This window comes from Oncorhynchus kisutch, linkage group LG11 (genome assembly GCF_002021735.2).
Source record: "Oncorhynchus kisutch isolate 150728-3 linkage group LG11, Okis_V2, whole genome shotgun sequence".
NCBI lineage: Eukaryota > Metazoa > Chordata > Actinopteri > Salmoniformes > Salmonidae > Oncorhynchus > Oncorhynchus kisutch.
Genome location: NC_034184.2, coordinates 65,424,192 through 65,442,779, shown reverse-complemented (window position 1 = coordinate 65,442,779; position 18,588 = coordinate 65,424,192). Strand labels below are relative to the sequence as shown.

At 45.8% G+C, this 18,588-nt stretch overlaps 1 protein-coding gene across 1 annotated transcript in view; it reads left to right on the top strand.

Annotated features, from left to right (window-relative positions):
- The window catches only part of prex2 (phosphatidylinositol-3,4,5-trisphosphate-dependent Rac exchange factor 2), a gene marked incomplete in the record, with an annotated part of 241,262 nt that overhangs the window by 219,733 nt on the left and 2,941 nt on the right, over positions 1 to 18,588 (top strand). The window contains 2 exon segments of the mRNA XM_031836115.1: positions 7,255 to 7,357; positions 15,996 to 16,063. Coding sequence (XP_031691975.1) covers positions 7,255 to 7,357; positions 15,996 to 16,063 — 171 coding nt within the window.

The window sequence follows — 18,588 nt, the reverse complement described above, 5'->3', positions numbered from 1 at the left end:
CCTCTGTTTCTCTCTCTACAATGTGCTGCCTCCGCTTCTCTGTTTCTCTCTCTACAATGTGCTGCCCCCGCTTCTGTTTCTCTACAATGTGCTGCCTCCGCTTCTCTGTTTCTCTCTCTACAATGTGCTGCCTCCCCTCCTCTGTTTCTCTCTCTACAATGTGCTGCCTCCGCTCCTCTGTTTCTCTCTCTACAATGTGCTGCCTCCGCTCCTCTGTTTCTCTCTCTACAATGTGCTGCCTCCGCTCCTCTGTTTCTCTCTCTACAATGTGCTGCCTCCGCTCCTCTGTTTCTCTCTCTACAATGTGCTGCCTCCGCTCCTCTGTTTCTCTCTCTACAATGTGCTGCCTCCGCTCCTCTGTTTCTCTCTCTACAATGTGCTGCCTCCGCTCCTCTGTTTCTCTCTCTACAATGTGCTGCCTCCGCTCCTCTGTTTCTCTGTTTCTCTACAATGTGCTGCCTCCCCTCCTATGTTTCTCTGTTTCTCTACAATGTGCTGCCTCCGCTTCTCTGTTTCTCTCTCTACAATGTGCTGCCTCCGCTCCTCTGTTTCTCTCTCTACAATGTGCTGCCTCCCCTCCTCTGTTTCTCTCTCTACAATGTGCTGCCTCCGCTCCTCTGTTTCTCTCTCTACAATGTGCTGCCTCCGCTCCTCTGTTTCTCTCTCTACAATGTGCTGCCTCCGCTCCTCTGTTTCTCTACAATGTGCTGCCTCCACTCCTCTGTTTCTCTATTTCATTACAATGTGCTGCCTCCGCTCCTCTGTTTCTCAGTTTCTCTACAATGTGCTGCCTCCGCTCCTCTGTTTCTCTGTTTCTCTACAATGTGCTGCCTCTGCTCCTCTGTTTCTCTGTTTCTCTACAATGTGCTGCCTCCGCTCCTCTGTTTCTCTCTTTCTCTACAATGTGCTGCCTCCGCTCCTCTGTTTCTCTCTCTACAATGTGCTGCCTCCGCTTCTCTGTTTCTCTGTTTCTCTACAATGTGCTGCCTCCGCTCCTCTGTTTCTCTGTTTCTCTACAATGTGCTGCCTCCGCTTCTCTGTTTCTCTGTTTCTCTACAATGTGCTGCCTCCGCTTCTCTGTTTCTCTGTTTCTCTACAATGTGCTGCCTCCCCTCCTCTGTTTCTCTGTTTCTCTACAATGTGCTGCCTCTGCTCCTCTGTTTCTCTCTCTACAATGTGCTGCCTCCGCTCCTCTGTTTCTCTCTCTACAATGTGCTGCCTCCGCTTCTCTGTTTCTCTCTCTACAATGTGCTGCCTCCGCTCCTCTGTTTCTCTCTCTACAATGTGCTGCCTCCGCTTCTCTGTTTCTCTCTCTACAATGTGCTGCCTCCGCTCCTCTGTTTCTCTCTCTACAATGTGCTGCCTCCGCTCCTCTGTTTCTCTCTCTACAATGTGCTGCCTCCGCTTCTCTGTTTCTCTCTCTACAATGTGCTGCCCCCGCTTCTGTTTCTCTACAATGTGCTGCCTCCGCTTCTCTGTTTCTCTCTCTACAATGTGCTGCCTCCCCTCCTCTGTTTCTCTCTCTACAATGTGCTGCCTCCGCTCCTCTGTTTCTCTCTCTACAATGTGCTGCCTCCGCTCCTCTGTTTCTCTCTCTACAATGTGCTGCCTCCGCTCCTCTGTTTCTCTCTCTACAATGTGCTGCCTCCGCTCCTCTGTTTCTCTCTCTACAATGTGCTGCCTCCGCTCCTCTGTTTCTCTCTCTACAATGTGCTGCCTCCGCTCCTCTGTTTCTCTCTCTACAATGTGCTGCCTCCGCTCCTCTGTTTCTCTGTTTCTCTACAATGTGCTGCCTCCCCTCCTATGTTTCTCTGTTTCTCTACAATGTGCTGCCTCCGCTTCTCTGTTTCTCTCTCTACAATGTGCTGCCTCCGCTCCTCTGTTTCTCTCTCTACAATGTGCTGCCTCCCCTCCTCTGTTTCTCTCTCTACAATGTGCTGCCTCCGCTCCTCTGTTTCTCTCTCTACAATGTGCTGCCTCCGCTCCTCTGTTTCTCTCTCTACAATGTGCTGCCTCCGCTCCTCTGTTTCTCTCTCTACAATGTGCTGCCTCCGCTCCTCTGTTTCTCTCTCTACAATGTGCTGCCTCCGCTCCTCTGTTTCTCTCTCTACAATGTGCTGCCTCCGCTCCTCTGTTTCTCTCTCTACAATGTGCTGCCTCCGCTCCTCTGTTTCTCTCTCTACAATGTGCTGCCTCCGCTCCTCTGTTTCTCTGTTTCTCTACAATGTGCTGCCTCCCCTCCTATGTTTCTCTGTTTCTCTACAATGTGCTGCCTCCGCTTCTCTGTTTCTCTCTCTACAATGTGCTGCCTCCGCTCCTCTGTTTCTCTCTCTACAATGTGCTGCCTCCCCTCCTCTGTTTCTCTCTCTACAATGTGCTGCCTCCGCTCCTCTGTTTCTCTCTCTACAATGTGCTGCCTCCGCTCCTCTGTTTCTCTCTCTACAATGTGCTGCCTCCGCTCCTCTGTTTCTCTACAATGTGCTGCCTCCACTCCTCTGTTTCTCTATTTCATTACAATGTGCTGCCTCCGCTCCTCTGTTTCTCAGTTTCTCTACAATGTGCTGCCTCCGCTCCTCTGTTTCTCTGTTTCTCTACAATGTGCTGCCTCTGCTCCTCTGTTTCTCTGTTTCTCTACAATGTGCTGCCTCCGCTCCTCTGTTTCTCTCTTTCTCTACAATGTGCTGCCTCCGCTCCTCTGTTTCTCTCTCTACAATGTGCTGCCTCCGCTTCTCTGTTTCTCTGTTTCTCTACAATGTGCTGCCTCCGCTCCTCTGTTTCTCTGTTTCTCTACAATGTGCTGCCTCCGCTTCTCTGTTTCTCTGTTTCTCTACAATGTGCTGCCTCCGCTTCTCTGTTTCTCTGTTTCTCTACAATGTGCTGCCTCCCCTCCTCTGTTTCTCTGTTTCTCTACAATGTGCTGCCTCTGCTCCTCTGTTTCTCTCTCTACAATGTGCTGCCTCCGCTCCTCTGTTTCTCTCTCTACAATGTGCTGCCTCCGCTTCTCTGTTTCTCTCTCTACAATGTGCTGCCTCCGCTCCTCTGTTTCTCTCTCTACAATGTGCTGCCTCCGCTTCTCTGTTTCTCTCTCTACAATGTGCTGCCTCCGCTCCTCTGTTTCTCTCTCTACAATGTGCTGCCTCCGCTCCTCTGTTTCTCTCTCTACAATGTGCTGCCTCCGCTTCTCTGTTTCTCTCTCTACAATGTGCTGCCCCCGCTTCTGTTTCTCTACAATGTGCTGCCTCCGCTTCTCTGTTTCTCTCTCTACAATGTGCTGCCTCCCTCCTCTGTTTCTCTCTCTACAATGTGCTGCCTCCGCTCCTCTGTTTCTCTCTCTACAATGTGCTGCCTCCGCTCCTCTGTTTCTCTCTCTACAATGTGCTGCCTCCGCTCCTCTGTTTCTCTCTCTACAATGTGCTGCCTCCGCTCCTCTGTTTCTCTCTCTACAATGTGCTGCCTCCGCTCCTCTGTTTCTCTCTCTACAATGTGCTGCCTCCGCTCCTCTGTTTCTCTCTCTACAATGTGCTGCCTCCGCTCCTCTGTTTCTCTCTCTACAATGTGCTGCCTCCGCTCCTCTGTTTCTCTCTCTACAATGTGCTGCCTCCGCTCCTCTGTTTCTCTCTCTACAATGTGCTGCCTCCGCTCCTCTGTTTCTCTCTCTACAATGTGCTGCCTCCGCTCCTCTGTTTCTCTCTCTACAATGTGCCGCCTCCGCTCCTCTGTTTCTCTCTCTACAATGTGCTGCCTCTGCTTCTCTGTTTCTCTCTTTCTTTCTATCTCCCTCTTTCTCTTTCTCTCGCTCTCTCTCTTCTGTCTCTCAAGTCACCCCACAAAACCCTTTAGATGGGGGGAGCAGGAGGTGAGGGCTCACACTGTTCCAGAAAGACTAAGAAGAGAGTATCTTTAAAATGACGACGGACTGATTGAGAAGAGGGGGGAAGAACAAAAAGAGGGGGGACAGACAGATTCTCATTCCCAGATGCTTTGAATGGAATCACTACTATTTATCTGAGCGACTGCTGGAGCCAGGAAGTTAGTCACATTTAGTAGCTTTTCAGTCGTCTCTTTACAGTAGGATTATCATCGACTGACGGGCGCTCAAAGATGTTTCAGAGACGACCAATGACCACTGTTCATTGGTTGTTGCTTATCTGTCATGTAAACCTTTACCGGGTGTAAAAGGCAGAGTTTCTGCAAATAGGTAATGTCTCCTATAAAATGCAACTGTAAACATCTCACACACTGCTACATTCACTTTCATCATTGCATGTCATACATCAAAGCTGAGATGGCAAAGGACATCTCCTTTTCCTTCTCTCTCGCTCGCTCTCTCTCTCTCTCTCTCTCTCTCTCTCTCGCTCTCTCTCTCTCTCTCTGTGTCTATTTCCCTCCCTTTCTATTTTCGTGTCTCTTGGTACCATTTTCATTCCCTCTCTCTTCCCTGGTTTATCTGTATGGGCCCAGGGCGAGGCGAATGGAGCTTGTAAATTGGCTGTGGGTTGAAAGCAACGGCATAAAGCAGATGGGTATAAATCAGCTGTTGCAGTGACACCAGCCCAAATGAACAGAGATTCTGCCGGCATCACACGCACGCGCTCACACAGACACACCTCAGCCTCATGAGCCTGGTCGTGGCAAGACCAAAATGGTGGCTGAACAATTCCTTATGGGTTGTGGCACCAGGTAATTAGACACTCTTTAGGTGGTTGGTAGGGAGTCATGGTATGACCGCTGGCTGAGTCCCTTTCCTCGTTGTTCTATAGTCAACTGCTGTAAACGTGGTCAAAGTGAAGTGTTCGTTCTGGCTGGTGGGTAAATGTACCACACAAAGATGAGACAAGGTGGGAGGATAGTTTATCCTCTTGTTCTAGAAAGCTGACACCAGTCCAAAGCAGTTAGTGGAAATGAGGCTCAACAGGACTTTCGGCTCCGCCTGATGGTGTAGTAACCCTAGTTGGTCCAACTCATGTCCAACTCACGTCCCAGGAAATGTCATGTCCCATATTGTATTGAATTAAGAAGAATTGAACACGAGAGAGAAGGTTGGTTGACAGTTTGTCATCACGTCATTGACAGCTTACCCACTGTAACGTTGACAGCAACTAGTGACATGTTGAGAAACATCAAACTCCAATGATCTACCGTTTTTCACCAATGTACTCTTACAGGAATGCAAGCTGGTGGTATGAGAGAGTTTAGACAGTTACATTGTCTGTAAAAGTGTTGTGGATCGATGGGGCTGTGTTGCTTGTTGTCGGATGAGGGGTTCCCTAGTGGCCTTGACATCTGCCACTGAATGTATACTGTACACTAGGGGGGGGGTGTGTTTTGAAAGGGTTACTTACTGTAACTTGTGAATCAATCCGAAACTCAGAATACACTTCACACACATCACACCTCATCTTCAGTGAGAGTGTGTGTCTGAGGACACTAGGGTTTTTGTCTCAAATGGCACCATATCCCCTATATAGTTTGCTTGTTTTGATCAGGGCCCATAGGGCTCTGGTCAAAGGCAGTACACAATACAGCCAAAGGGTTGTCATTTGGGACACCCTACTGTGTGCTTGGAGTCAGCTAGCTGCCTCACAGGGATGGAATATTTCAATTCTCTCAATGAAGGTGTGCGAAAGCTTCAATCTGAACAGAACAGAAGGTTTCTCTCGCTCTCGCTCTCTCTGTGTGTGTGTTATTTTAAATCAAAATACAGGATTCATTATTATCCTAGTTGTTAGTGAGCTGTGAGTGACATTATAATGACTATTAGATGCATACATCAGTAGACCTATATGCTAAGGCAGACAAGTATAATGATGACACAGCTACAATAACAGATGAATCACTATTTTGTACTGGTAGGGGAAAACGACTTTATAGCAGTGTTGTCAGTAATGGCTTTAACTATAGTTAGTTGATAGGGTGAGGCAAAGGCAGAGAAATATGATGATAATGAGTGTCAAGAAGAGCAAAGCAAGATTCGTATAATTAGATTGTACTGGCAATTAAGAGGGGGATTTTGTCCCAGTAGGGAGACAACTTTACAGCTTTGTTGTCAATGATGGTAACTCAGTGTTCCTTATCCACCAATGGAAGACATGCTGTGGGAAGGGAGGATGTTTGAGAATGATGTCCAGTGCACTCCCCCCTCTGTCCAAGTATTCAGACCCCTGAACTTTTTCCACATTTTGTTACTTTACAGCCTTATTCTAAAATTTATCAAATATACACTACCCTTCAAAAATGTTGGGTCACTTAGAAATGTCCTTGTTTTTGAAAGAAAAGCACATTTTTTGTCCATTAAAATAACATCAAATTGATCAGAAATACAGTGTAGACATTGTTAATGTTGTAAGTGACTATTGTTGCTGGAAACGGCTGAATTTTTATGGAATATCTACATAGGCGTACAGAGGCCCATTATCAGCAACCATCACTCCTGTGTTCCAATGGCACGTTGTGTTAGCTAAGTTTATCTTTTTAAAAGGCTAATTGATCATTAGAAACCCTTTTGCAATTATGTTAGCACAGCCTAAAACTGTTGTTCTGATTAAAGAAGCAATAAAACTGGCCTTCTTTAGACTAGTTGAGTATCTGGAGCATCAGCATTTGTGGGTTCGATAACAGGCTCAAAATGGCCAGAAACAAAGACCTTTCTTCTGAAACTCGTCAGTCTATTCTTGTTCTGAGAAATGAAGGCTATTTCGTGCGAGAAAATGCCAAGAAACTGAAGATCTCATACAACGCTGTGTACTACTCCCTTCACAGAACAGCGCAAACTGGCACTAACCAGAATAGAAAGAGGAGTGGGAGGCCCCGGTGCACAACTGTGCAAGAGGACAAGTACATTAGAGTGTCTAGTTTGAGAAACAGATGCCTCACAAGTCCTCAACTGGGAGCTTCAGGAAACAGTTCCCGCCAAACACCAGTCTTAACGTCAACAGTGAAGAGGCGACGCCAGGATGCTGACCTTCTAGGCTGGGTTGCAAAGAAAAAGCCATATCGCAGACTGGCCAATAAAAATAATAGATTAAGATGGACAAAAGAACACAGACACCGGACAGAGGAACTCTGCCTAGAAGGCCAGCATCACGGAGTCGCCTCTTCACTCTTGATGTTGAGACTGGTGTTTTGCCAGTACTATTTAATGAAGCTGCCAGTTGAGGACTTGTGAGGCGTCTGTTTCACAAACTAGACACTCTAATGTACTTGTCCTCTTGTTCTGTCCAAAGCACTTACCTCTGACCTCTGTACCCTCTACAGCTGTACCCTGAGTGTGACCCTGGAACAGGCAATCCTATTGGCTCGTAGCCACGGCCTTCCCCCACGATGCATCATGCAGGCTACTGACGTCATGAGGAAACAGGTATGGAGCTAACGGCACCACACACACACACACACACACACACACACACACACACACACACACACACACACACACACACACAGTCTTCTACAACTAACCAAAATTCAGTCCCATTCAAAATCCTATTTTCCCTAACCCCTAAACCTAACTCTAACCCTTCCCCTAACCTTAACCCCTAAATCTAACCCTAAACCTAGCTCTTAACCGTAAAACTACCCTATCTCCTAAACCTAATTCTAATACTAACCTTAACCCTAAACCCTGTGGAAATAGCATTTGTTTTGGTGTGGACTAACAAGATCTCCCCATTTGGTCAAATGTTTGTTTGTTTACTGTTCTTGTGGGGACTTCTGGTCCCCACAAGTATAGTTAAACACGTCCACACTCACTCACTCACTCACTCACTTACTCACTCACCTACTTTTACACCTCAATAACCTGGTTGCTATTGCAAAAAGGAAATGTGTTGTTTTCAATGAGATACAGTACCTGGCTGAAGAAAGTTTAGATGAATACATCACTCCTCTAGTACCCACTCCCATCATCTCAAACCCCTCTGTTCCCCTTGACATTCTACACATCCCTTTTCCTAATGCTACTTCACAACAGCAGACTAACCTACTACTATATATTCATATATGAGCGTACACACACACACACACACACACACACACACACACACACACACACACACACACACACAGTCTCTTTCTAGGGTTTTTTAAACACACCTCAGCCATACGGTGAACCATTCTTTCTTGGAGACTTGCATAAAAGCACAGCCTCTTCTTGTACCATGCAAAGCACTGTAACGGTTGTTTTTATACTGTGTCCCTTCTTTCTCAGACAATGACCACTAAAAGCACAGTCTAAGCTTGTAACCTTTCAAACCTAAAGAACGGGCTGCTATTGTTCTCAATGACACACAGGACCTGGCTGTATAAAGGTTAGGTGAATACATGTTCACCACTCCCCTCCTCTCAAACCCCTCTGTTGTTCCCCTTGACATTCTCCAGGCCTTGTTACATAACGCTACTTCACAACAGCAGAGAGATGTATTATTCCAACCTTGCTGAGGAATGGATGTGTGTGTGTTTTGAAGAATGGTTTGCTTCCGGCAATGAGAATATGTGGTTAATAATTCAACAGTTTTGATCTCCTCCAAAGGAGACGTCGTAACTCGTGTGGTGGATATTTACATTTTTGGGAGAAAAAAATAGACCTAGACACTGCTGTAGTGTCTAGGTCTATGTTCCAAATGGAGCAAGTTTCCCCTGTATAGTGCACTCCTTTTGACCAGGGCCCACAGTGCTCTGGTCAACGGTAGTGCACTAAATAAGGAATAGGGTGCCATTTGGGACACAGACCATCTATTTAGTTGTGCTGTAATTGCTAGGTCTCGTGGCTAGATCCACTATACTCCTCGTGTATAAAATATATTTTTCAAAAGACACGCTCGGTGGCCTGAGTCCCAAATGGCACCCAATTCCCTATATTCCCCCTATGGGTCCTGGTCAAAAGTAGTGCACTAAATAGGGAATAGGGTCCCATTTTGGAGTTAATATCCAAAAGATACGCTCATGTAGTCACTAATTCTATTTGTCTTTGTAGAGTCATCGCCAACTGAGATTATGCCAATAACCAATTTTATTTTAATCGCCAGGCAAAGCTTGTTATACTATCTCTATTTTATTTACAAATGGCCTGAATAGTTTAGCATTGGTTACCTTTACAGAAATAATGTTTGTCTGTGTCCCAAATGGCACCCTGTTCCCTATATAGTAGGGCCATAAGGCTCTGGACAAAAGAAGTGCACTGTATAGGGAATAGGGTGCCATTTGGGACTCACACTCTGTGGTGTTGGTTCCCTTCCTGGACTTTAACAAAAGCGAGAGCTCGGTCTCTGTAAACCAGCAAGTTTACCGCTGCATTTGAGCTAGTTGTCATTTTTACCTCTGTAAGGCTATTTCTAAAAGCTTCTCCTTCCTTCTCTCTCCTTTCTCCCCCCTCTATCCATTTCTCTCACTATCTGATTATATTGTTGCCAGAATTGACTCCCCTCTGCTTGCCAGCATACAGGATAGGGGTGTGTGTGTGCAGGCGTGTGTGTGTGTGTGTATGTCTGCTCGTGCTCGTGCATGGATACTTAGTTAAGTCCAACCGTCTACCCGAGGGCTCAGGGAAATGGTGAAACTATTACTATCCCTCCATACTCTCTCGCTTTCCCTCCACACACTCCTTATTTATTTTCCCAGGTAAAGTCGTAGTGTCATTCAGAGCCTGTTCTGTCTTGGCCTGTATCTCCTCACCTCATTAGTAAGACTGTGAGTGGCCAGCCATCCAGTCAGCCACAGGGTAATGCATAGATCCGCATCCCTAATGGCACCCTATACCCTATGAACTGCACTACTTTGGACCTGGGCCCACACACACACACACCCACAGGGCTCTGGTCAAAAGTAGTTCCCTATATAGGGTATAGGGTGCCATTAGGGATGCAGCTTGATAATGGAAACCTAGGGTAGAGAGAGGCTACGTTGGCTCGTCTTCGGTCTCACAGAGAAGAAGTGGGCAGTTGACCAACAGGAGCACTATACTATTAGCTGTTTGACCTTCAGCTGGAGTAGATGGTTGATACTTATTCAAAAAGACTAGGCGTTCATCCAGAATGACACCCTATTCCCTACATAGTTTACTACTTAGTGCACCTATGAGCCCTATGTGGTCAAAAGTAGTGCACTATGTAGGGAATAGGGCGCCATTTGGGACACATACTCCAAGGGTTTCTATGCACACAGGGATTGAAGTACGTAATGATGTTAATTTGAGTAGGCTGAAGTGTGTTAAAGTGCATCCCAAATGGCACCCTATGGGCCCTGGTCAAAAGTAGTGCACTATAATAAGGAATAGGGGATCATTTGGGACTCTACGTGTTTGAATGGATTCTTTACAGAGACACAGTGAAAGAGCCTTTTGTCATTAGTTCTGTTTTGCAAGGTAATGGCACAGTGCTAGGAGACCATAATTCATGCTGTGTATTGTATTTTCAAAATGGAGATTAATGCTGTATGGATAGTTTGTTCGTTTGTTCTTTACAGTGCATTATTATTTTGTCAACTTTTAACATTTTAAAACGTTGTTGACTATGTCTCGAGGTCATTCACAGGTCATTAATTAAAGTGGTATTACATTTCTTCTCATTTAAAACCACCAAATATTCCCGGGACATTTTCTAAATGTCTAACTCCATTTATGAATCAAATCAAATTAATTTATAAATATTGTTTTACGTCAGCAGATGTCACAAAGTGCATATACGGTATGACCCCAGACAGTTCAGTCCAAACTAAGTGAGAAAGATGTTTTTTAATTTTTTATTCACCAGACAGGTGCAGTGAAATGTGTTGTTTTACAGGGTCAGCCATAGTAATATGGCGCTCCTGGAGCAAATTAGGATTAAGTGTCTTGCCTGGCTCAGGTATTTGAACAAGGGACCTTTTGGTTACTGACCCAACGCTATAACTGCTAGGCTACCTGCTGCAGCCAGTTAGCTCTAACCGCTAGGCTACCTGCTGCAGCCAGTTAGCTCTAACTGCTAGGCTACCTGCTGCAGCCAGTTAGCTTGAACTGCTAGGCTACCTGCTGCAGCCAGTTAGCTCTAACTGCTAGGCTACCTGCTGCAGCCAGTTAGCTCTAGCCGCTAGGCTACCTGCTGCAGCCAGTTAGCTCTAACAGCTAGGCTATCTGCTGCAGCCATTTAGCTCTAACCGCTAGGCTATCTGCTGCAGCCAGTTAGCTCTAACCGCTAGGCTACCTGCTGCAGCCAGTTAGCTCTAACTGCTAGGCTACCTGCTGCAGCCAGTTATCTCTAAGCACTAGGCTACATGTAGCAGCCAGTTAGCTCTAACAGCTAGGCTACCTGCTGCAGCCAGTTAGCTCTAACTGCTAGGCTACCTGTGGCAGCCAGTTATCTCTAAGCACTAGGCTACCTGTAGCAGCCAGTTAGCTCTAACAGCTAGGCTATCTGCTGCAGCCAGTTAGCTCTAACCGCTAGGCTATCTGCTGCAGCCAGTTAGCTCTAACCACTAGGCTATCTGCTGCAGCCAGTTATCTCTAAGCACTAGGCTACCTGTAGCAGCCAGTTAGCTCTAACAGCTAGGCTATCTGCTGCAGCCAGTTAGCTCTAACCGCTAGGCTATCTGCTGCAGCCAGTTAGCTCTAACCGCTAGGCTATCTGCTGCAGCCAGTTAGCTCTAACCGCTAAGCTACCTGCGGCAGCCAGTTATCTCTAACCGCTAAGCTACCTGCTGCAGCCAGATATGCTCTAACCGCTAGGCTACCTGCTGCAGCCAGTTAGCTCTAACCGCTAGGCTACCTGCTGCAGCCAGTTAGCTCTAACCGCTAGGCTACCTGCTGCAGCCAGTTAGCTCTAACCGCTAGGCTACCTGCTGCAGCCAGTTAGCTCTAACCGCTAGGCTACCTGCTGCAGCCAGTTAGCTCTAACCGCTAAGCTACCTGCTGCAGCCAGATATGCTCTAACCGCTAGGCTACCTGCTGCAGCCAGTTAGCTCTAACCGCTAGGCTACCTGCTGCAGCCAGTTAGCTCTAACCGCTAGGCTACCTGCTGCAGCCAGTTAGCTCTAACCGCTAAGCTACCTGCTGCAGCCAGATATGCTCTAACCGCTAGGCTACCTGCTGCAGCCAGTTAGCTCTAACCGCTAGGCTACCTGCTGCAGCCAGTTAGCTCTAACCGCTAGGCTAACTGCTGCAGCCAGTTAGTTCTAACCGCTAGGCTACCTGCTGCAGCCAGTTAGTGTAATAGAACAGTCTGCAAAAACAACTATTCCCTACATAGTGCACTACTATTGACCAGAGCTCTATGGTCCCTGGTCAAAGCAGTGCACTACATAGGAAATCAGGTGCCATTTGGGACAAAGCCCTGGAGTCCTTGGTTTTAGACCAGACAGATACCACGTCATGAATATGATGAATAAGATGAATATGAATGCTGTATGTCATTCACTAAGATTCCTTCCCAAATGGTACCTTATTCCCTATTTAGTGCACTACTTTTGACTAGAGCTCTGATCAATAGTAGTGCACAATATAGGAAATAGGGTGCCATTTGGGAAACAGCCAAAGTCTTCTGTATCATAGAATATGATTCCAACAGAAATCACCCATCATAATGTACCTTGAGTCCCTTGTCAACGCTCAATCTGGAAAGAATTTGAATTGCATATCTGTTTGAAACTTTCCCAGGTTAGGGTAAGGCAAGGTCAGACTGTTTAAGAAGTCTCTTTACTGACTGGCCCGTGGGTGTAAATGAGTCTTCAGCTATTAATTTGAATCCTTTCACTATTCATCAAGGGCAATGGGTCATAGCGTTGAAGAGCAGTCTCTCTAAGACAAACCTCTTCTCTGAAGTATGCTTCGGTCTCTCAGATGTGTTTCATTGCCTAATAATGTTTAAGTAACTCGTAAGTAACTGTTTTGAAATCTATTGTCAAGTGTGAAGCTAATGGAGACTCCAGACAGAGGCTAGGGACCACTGGAAAGTATTTCACAAATGAACCCATGCTTACCTAACCAGCCTTTCCAATCTCTCCAATCTCAGTCTCCCATTTGCTCATCCAACCCCTCTTCTCTCCAACTAAACTCTTTCTCTATGTGAATGTGTCCTCAATCAACCTAATAAAGTTGAATAAAGACTAAACCCTATAGAGGTTCCAACATCCCACTGGTCACCCAGAGTCCCTGGTCACGTAACCAGTCTCCCATTGGTTTATTCAACCCGTCTCCAATACAACTCTTCCACAAGTCGTTGCAGTGTGAGATTGTGTCCTCAACCAACTTATCAACTACTGTGTCCTCTAACACTTAAAGCCGTTGCAGATGGAAGAGTGCCAGTTTCAGTGCTCCGTTCCTGACAGTGGGGAATCTCTACCTGGAGGGTTCAATGTGGATGGATCACTGTGATAGACATCGCTGTAATTACTGATGCTATACACACACACACACACACACACACACAGGAGACTGTCTGACTGAATGACTAAGGTGTACTTACAGACATGGGTTAGACGGGTTATGGACTCACAGACAGACTTGTTAGACATTGGTGATGCTGCTGGAGTAAGAGAGACTGACGTTTCGGTGACATTCTGTGTGTTTGCGCGTGTGTTTGCCTATGCAACTGTGCATGCGATCGCACTCGTGTCTGTGTGCGTGCGTCTGTGAACGCAGGTGTTCTGGTGTCTGACAGAGTTTAACTCAAAGAGTGGCTGAGTTGCTTTATTTCCCCCCTGTAGTCTAGGATCTGCAGACTCAGAACAGAACACTACAGTAACAACATTAGTGCTGATCATACACCCCTCCGTGTGCTGATACAACTATCTCTCTCTCTCTCGCTCTCTTTCTTTCAATCGCACCTGCTCACCCCCAGCTACCTCATCTAACCCCCATCTATCTCTCTATTTCATCTCCTCCATCCACCCAAGGCTACAAACTGCTGCTTGTTGGTTTTAATTGACTTCCGCTGTCCTCCGGATTCGTTGTATTTCCTTTGCATCTCCACCCACCAGGTGCACATCTTTCTCTCAACCCAGTCTGTGATCCTATCTCTCTCTCTCCTCCATCCTTCCATCTCCCTTTCCATCACTCTGCTCCCTCTACGTCCCCCTCCCCTCCTATAGATCTGAATGGACAGTACACAGCGGTATCTCGCACAGTGTCGGACCGAGCTGTACTGTATGACACCCCCTTAACCACCCAGCTTATTCATAGATGCTGTTAATGTAGAGGAAATGTCCAGGTGGCCTGCATGGGGACTAGTCACCCCAGGCCCTGATAGATAGATACAGTATATAGATAAAGGCCCATCTCTGCGTTTCACATGGCACCCTATTCCCTATGTAGTGTGCTATTGGCCTTGGTCAACAGTACTGCGCTATATATGGAATAGGGCGCCATTTGGAATGCAGACTATTTCTGACCTCTCTTGCTTTCTCTCTCTGGAGGAAAAATGCACATTAAACAACCAGCGGCAGCCGTGATTAAATCTGATTGATTCTCATCTCTGAGTCATGCCCGCATCCCTCGTCCCTCAGGCATTGGAGACATGTCGTCTTTGTCCTAAATGGCACTCTACTCCCAAATGTCTCTGGTCAAAGGTAGTGCACTATGTAGGGAGTAGGGCGCCATTTGGGAGGCAGATATAAATTATGTGGCCTAGCCCCTCGGGCTCGTCTGGATGTACGCCCCGCAAACAAGTCGATCCAACAAGGCCATGAGGGTCTAAAATACAGAATGGGGATGTTGGATCTCTTTTATCATAACTTTTAGCTGTTCTCCTGGGTCGGATGAGAGATGTGCGTTTCCACACCTGGTGCCCCAAGGCTGTCACTAAAGTTAAGTTGGAATTCAATGATTTGCTCAATTTCGACTCTCTACCCTTCTCCCGACATGTGCGTTCAAATAACCCCCTCATGGATTTAAAAGGAATTGAAAGGTGTGAGAACTAAATAAGGAGGGCATATCCTGCATATCCTGCAGCCATGCTTCCACCAATCCAATGCTGTTAAATGCATTGGGAATGAAGAAGGGAGAAGGGTTGAGAATTCAGAACGCAGCAATTGGTTTCTGCAACGATTTGAATTATGTTCCGAGTGTCTTTATGCATTGTGGATCAAGGTCTTGTGGAGCAGAATGGTTCAGTGATGCTGACAAAAGTGTGATCTGAGAAAACAGCAGGAGATCAGATAATATTTATAACAGGATATCATTTCTTTACTGGTCATCTCTGCTTTGAGGCCTGCTTGGTACATAAACTCAGCAAAAAATTTAATGTCCCTTTTTCAGGACCCTGTCTTTCAAAGATCATTTGTAAAAATCCAAATAACTTCACAGATCTTAATTGTAAAGGGTTTTAACACTGTTTTCCATGCTTGTTCAATGAACCATAAACAATTAATGAACATGCACCTGTTGAACGGCTGTTAAGACACTAACAGCTTACAGACGGTTGGCAATTAAGGTCACAGTTATGGAACTTAGGACACTGAAGAGGCCTTTCTAATGACTCTGAAAAACACCAAAAGAAAGATTTCCAGGGTCCCTGCTCATCTGCATGAACGTGCCTTAGGCATGCTGCAAGGAGGCATGAGGACTGCAGATGTGGCCAGGGCAATAAATTGCAATGTCTGTACTGTGAAGCGCCTAAGACAGCGCTACAGGGAGACAGGACAGACAGCTGATCGTCCTCGCAGTGGCAGACCACGTGTAACAACACCTGCACAGAATTGGTACATCTGAACATCACACCTGCGTGACAGGTACAGGATGGCAACAACAACTGTTAAACCAGGAACGCACAATCCTTCCATCAGTGCTCAGACTGTCCACAATAGGCTGAGAGGCTGGACTGAGGGCTTGTAGGCCTGTTGTAAGGCAGGTCCTCACCAGACATCACCGGTAACAGCTTCGCTTATGGGCACAAACCCACATTTGCTGGACCAGACAGGAATGGCAAAAAGTGCTCTTCTCTGAGGAGTCGTGGTTTTGTCTCATCAGGGGTGATGGTGATATCTATGTCTACCTAATGGCTTGCTGGAATTGATGATTCTGTTATGTCTTTCAGGGTGCGAGAGTTCAGAATTCAGCCAAGAACCTGGGAGTGAGAGACCGCACTCCGTCCTCTGTACCTAGGTAAGCTGAAACCCCCCTACCCTATCCACTCCTACACAACACCATAGAGTAGTAATCTGCACCAAGGTAAGCTTATACACCTCATCCACATGCTACGAGACACAACACCACAGAATAGCTTGATGATACAGTGCCTTCAGGAAGTGTTCATACCCCTTGACTTATTCCACATTTTGTTGTTACAGCCTGAATTCAAAATTCACTGTCTTCTTGGTAAGCAACTCAGGTGTAGATTTGGCCTTGTGTTTTAGGTTGTTGTCCTGCTGAAAGGTGTATTCATCTCCCAGTGTTGGGAGGAAACCAGGTTTTCCTCTTGGATTTTGCCTGTGCTTAGCTCTATTCTGTTATTTTTTGTCCTGAAAAACTCACCAATCCTTAACGATTACAAGCATACCCATAACATGATGCAGCCACCACTATGCTTGAAAATATGGAGAGTGGTACTCGGTAATGTGTTGTATTGGATTTGCCCCAAACATAACACTTTGTATTCAGGACATTTTTTATGCCTTGTACAAGTGCCTTGTAAACAAGATGCATGTTTTGGAATAGTTTAAGTATGTACAGGCTTCCTTCTTTTCCCTCTGTCATTTAGGTTAGTATTGTGGAGTAACTACAATGTTGTTGATCCATCCTCACTTTTCTCCTATCACAGCCATTAAACTCTGTAATTGTTTTAAAGTCACCATTGGCCTCATGGTGAAATCCCTGAGTGGTTTCCTTCCTCTCTGGCAATTGAGTTAGGAAGGACGCCTGTATCTTTGTAGTGACTGTGCGTATTAACTGTAATTAATAACTTTACCATGCTCAAAAGGATTATTATTATTTTTGTATATATTTTTACTCATCTACCAATAGGTGCCCTTCTTTGCGAAGCATTGGAAAACCTCCCTGGTCTTTGTGGTTGAATCTGTGTTTGAAATTCACTGCTCGCCTGAGGGACCTTACAGATAATTGTATGTGTGAGGTACAGAGATGAGGTAGTCATTCAAAAATCATGTTAAACATTATTATTGCACACAGAGCGAGTCCATGCAACATATGATGTGACTTGTTAAGCACATTTTTACAATGTATTTAGGCTTGCCATAACAAAGGGGTTGAATACTTATTGACTCAACACATTTCAGCTTTTCATTTCTAATTCATTTATTAAAACATCTTTAAAAATAATTCCACTTTGTGCCGGTGACCCCCCCAAAAAAATCAACATTTAATCAATTTTAAACTCCGGGTGTAACAAAACAAAATGTGGAAAAAGTCAAGGGGTTTGAATAATGTGTGAGTACTGTGCTACTGTATAGTGCTATCGTTCAAGTGCTAGAATGCTTTTATGCATATTTGTGTGTTGATACAGTGGGGCAAAAAAGTATTTAGTCAGCCACCAATTGTGCAAGTTCTCCCACTTAAAAAGATGAGAGAGGCCTGTAATTTCCATCATAGGTACACGTCAACTATGACAGACAAAATTTGATTTGATTTTTTATGAATTTATTTGCAAATTATGGTGGAAAATAAGTATTTGGTCACCTACAAACAAGCAAGATTTCTGGCTCTCACAGACCTGTAACTTCTTCTTTAAGAGGCTCCTCTGTCCTCCACTTGTTACCTGTATTAATGGCACCTGTTGAATGGCACCTGGATCCACGCAAGTTCTCACCCCGTGGGGTCAAAATGATCACAAGAATGGTGAGCAAAAATTCCAGAACCACACGGGGGGACCTAGTGAATGACCTGCAGAGAGCTGGGACCAAAGTAACAAAGCCTACAATCAGTAACACACTACGCCGCCAGGGACTCAAATCCTGCAGTGCCAGACGTGTCCCCCTGCTTAAGCCAGTTCATGTCCAGGCCCGTCGGAAGTTTGCTAGAGAGCATTTGGATGATCCAGAAGAAGATTGGGAGAATGTCATAGGGTCAGATGAAACCAAAATCTAACTTTTTTGGTAAAAACTCAACTCGTCGTGTTTGGAGGACAAAGAATGCTGAGTTGCATCCAAAGAACACCATACGTACTGTGAAGCATGAGGGTGGAAACATCATGCTTTGGGGCTGTCTTTCTGCAAAGGGACCAGGACGACTGATCCGTGTAAAGGAAAGAATGAATGGGGCCATGTATTGTGAGATTTTGAGTGAAAACCTCCTTCCATCAGCAAGGGCATTGAAGATGAAACGTGGCTGGGTCTTTCAGCATGACAATGATCCCAAACACACCGCCCGGGCAACGAAGAAGTGGCTTCGTAAGAAGCATTTCAAGGTCCTGGAGTGGCCTAGCCAGTCTCCAGATCTCAACCCCATAGAAAGTCTTTGGAGGGAGTTGAAAGTCCATGTTGCCCAGCAACAGCCCCAAAACATCACTGCTCTAGAGGAGATCTGCATGGAGGAATGGGCCAAAATACCAGCAACAGTGTGTGAAAACCTTGTGAAGACTTACAGAAAACGTTTGACCTCTGTCATTGCAAACAAAGGGTATATAACAAAGTATTGAGATAAACTTTTGTTATTGACCAAATACTTATTTTCCA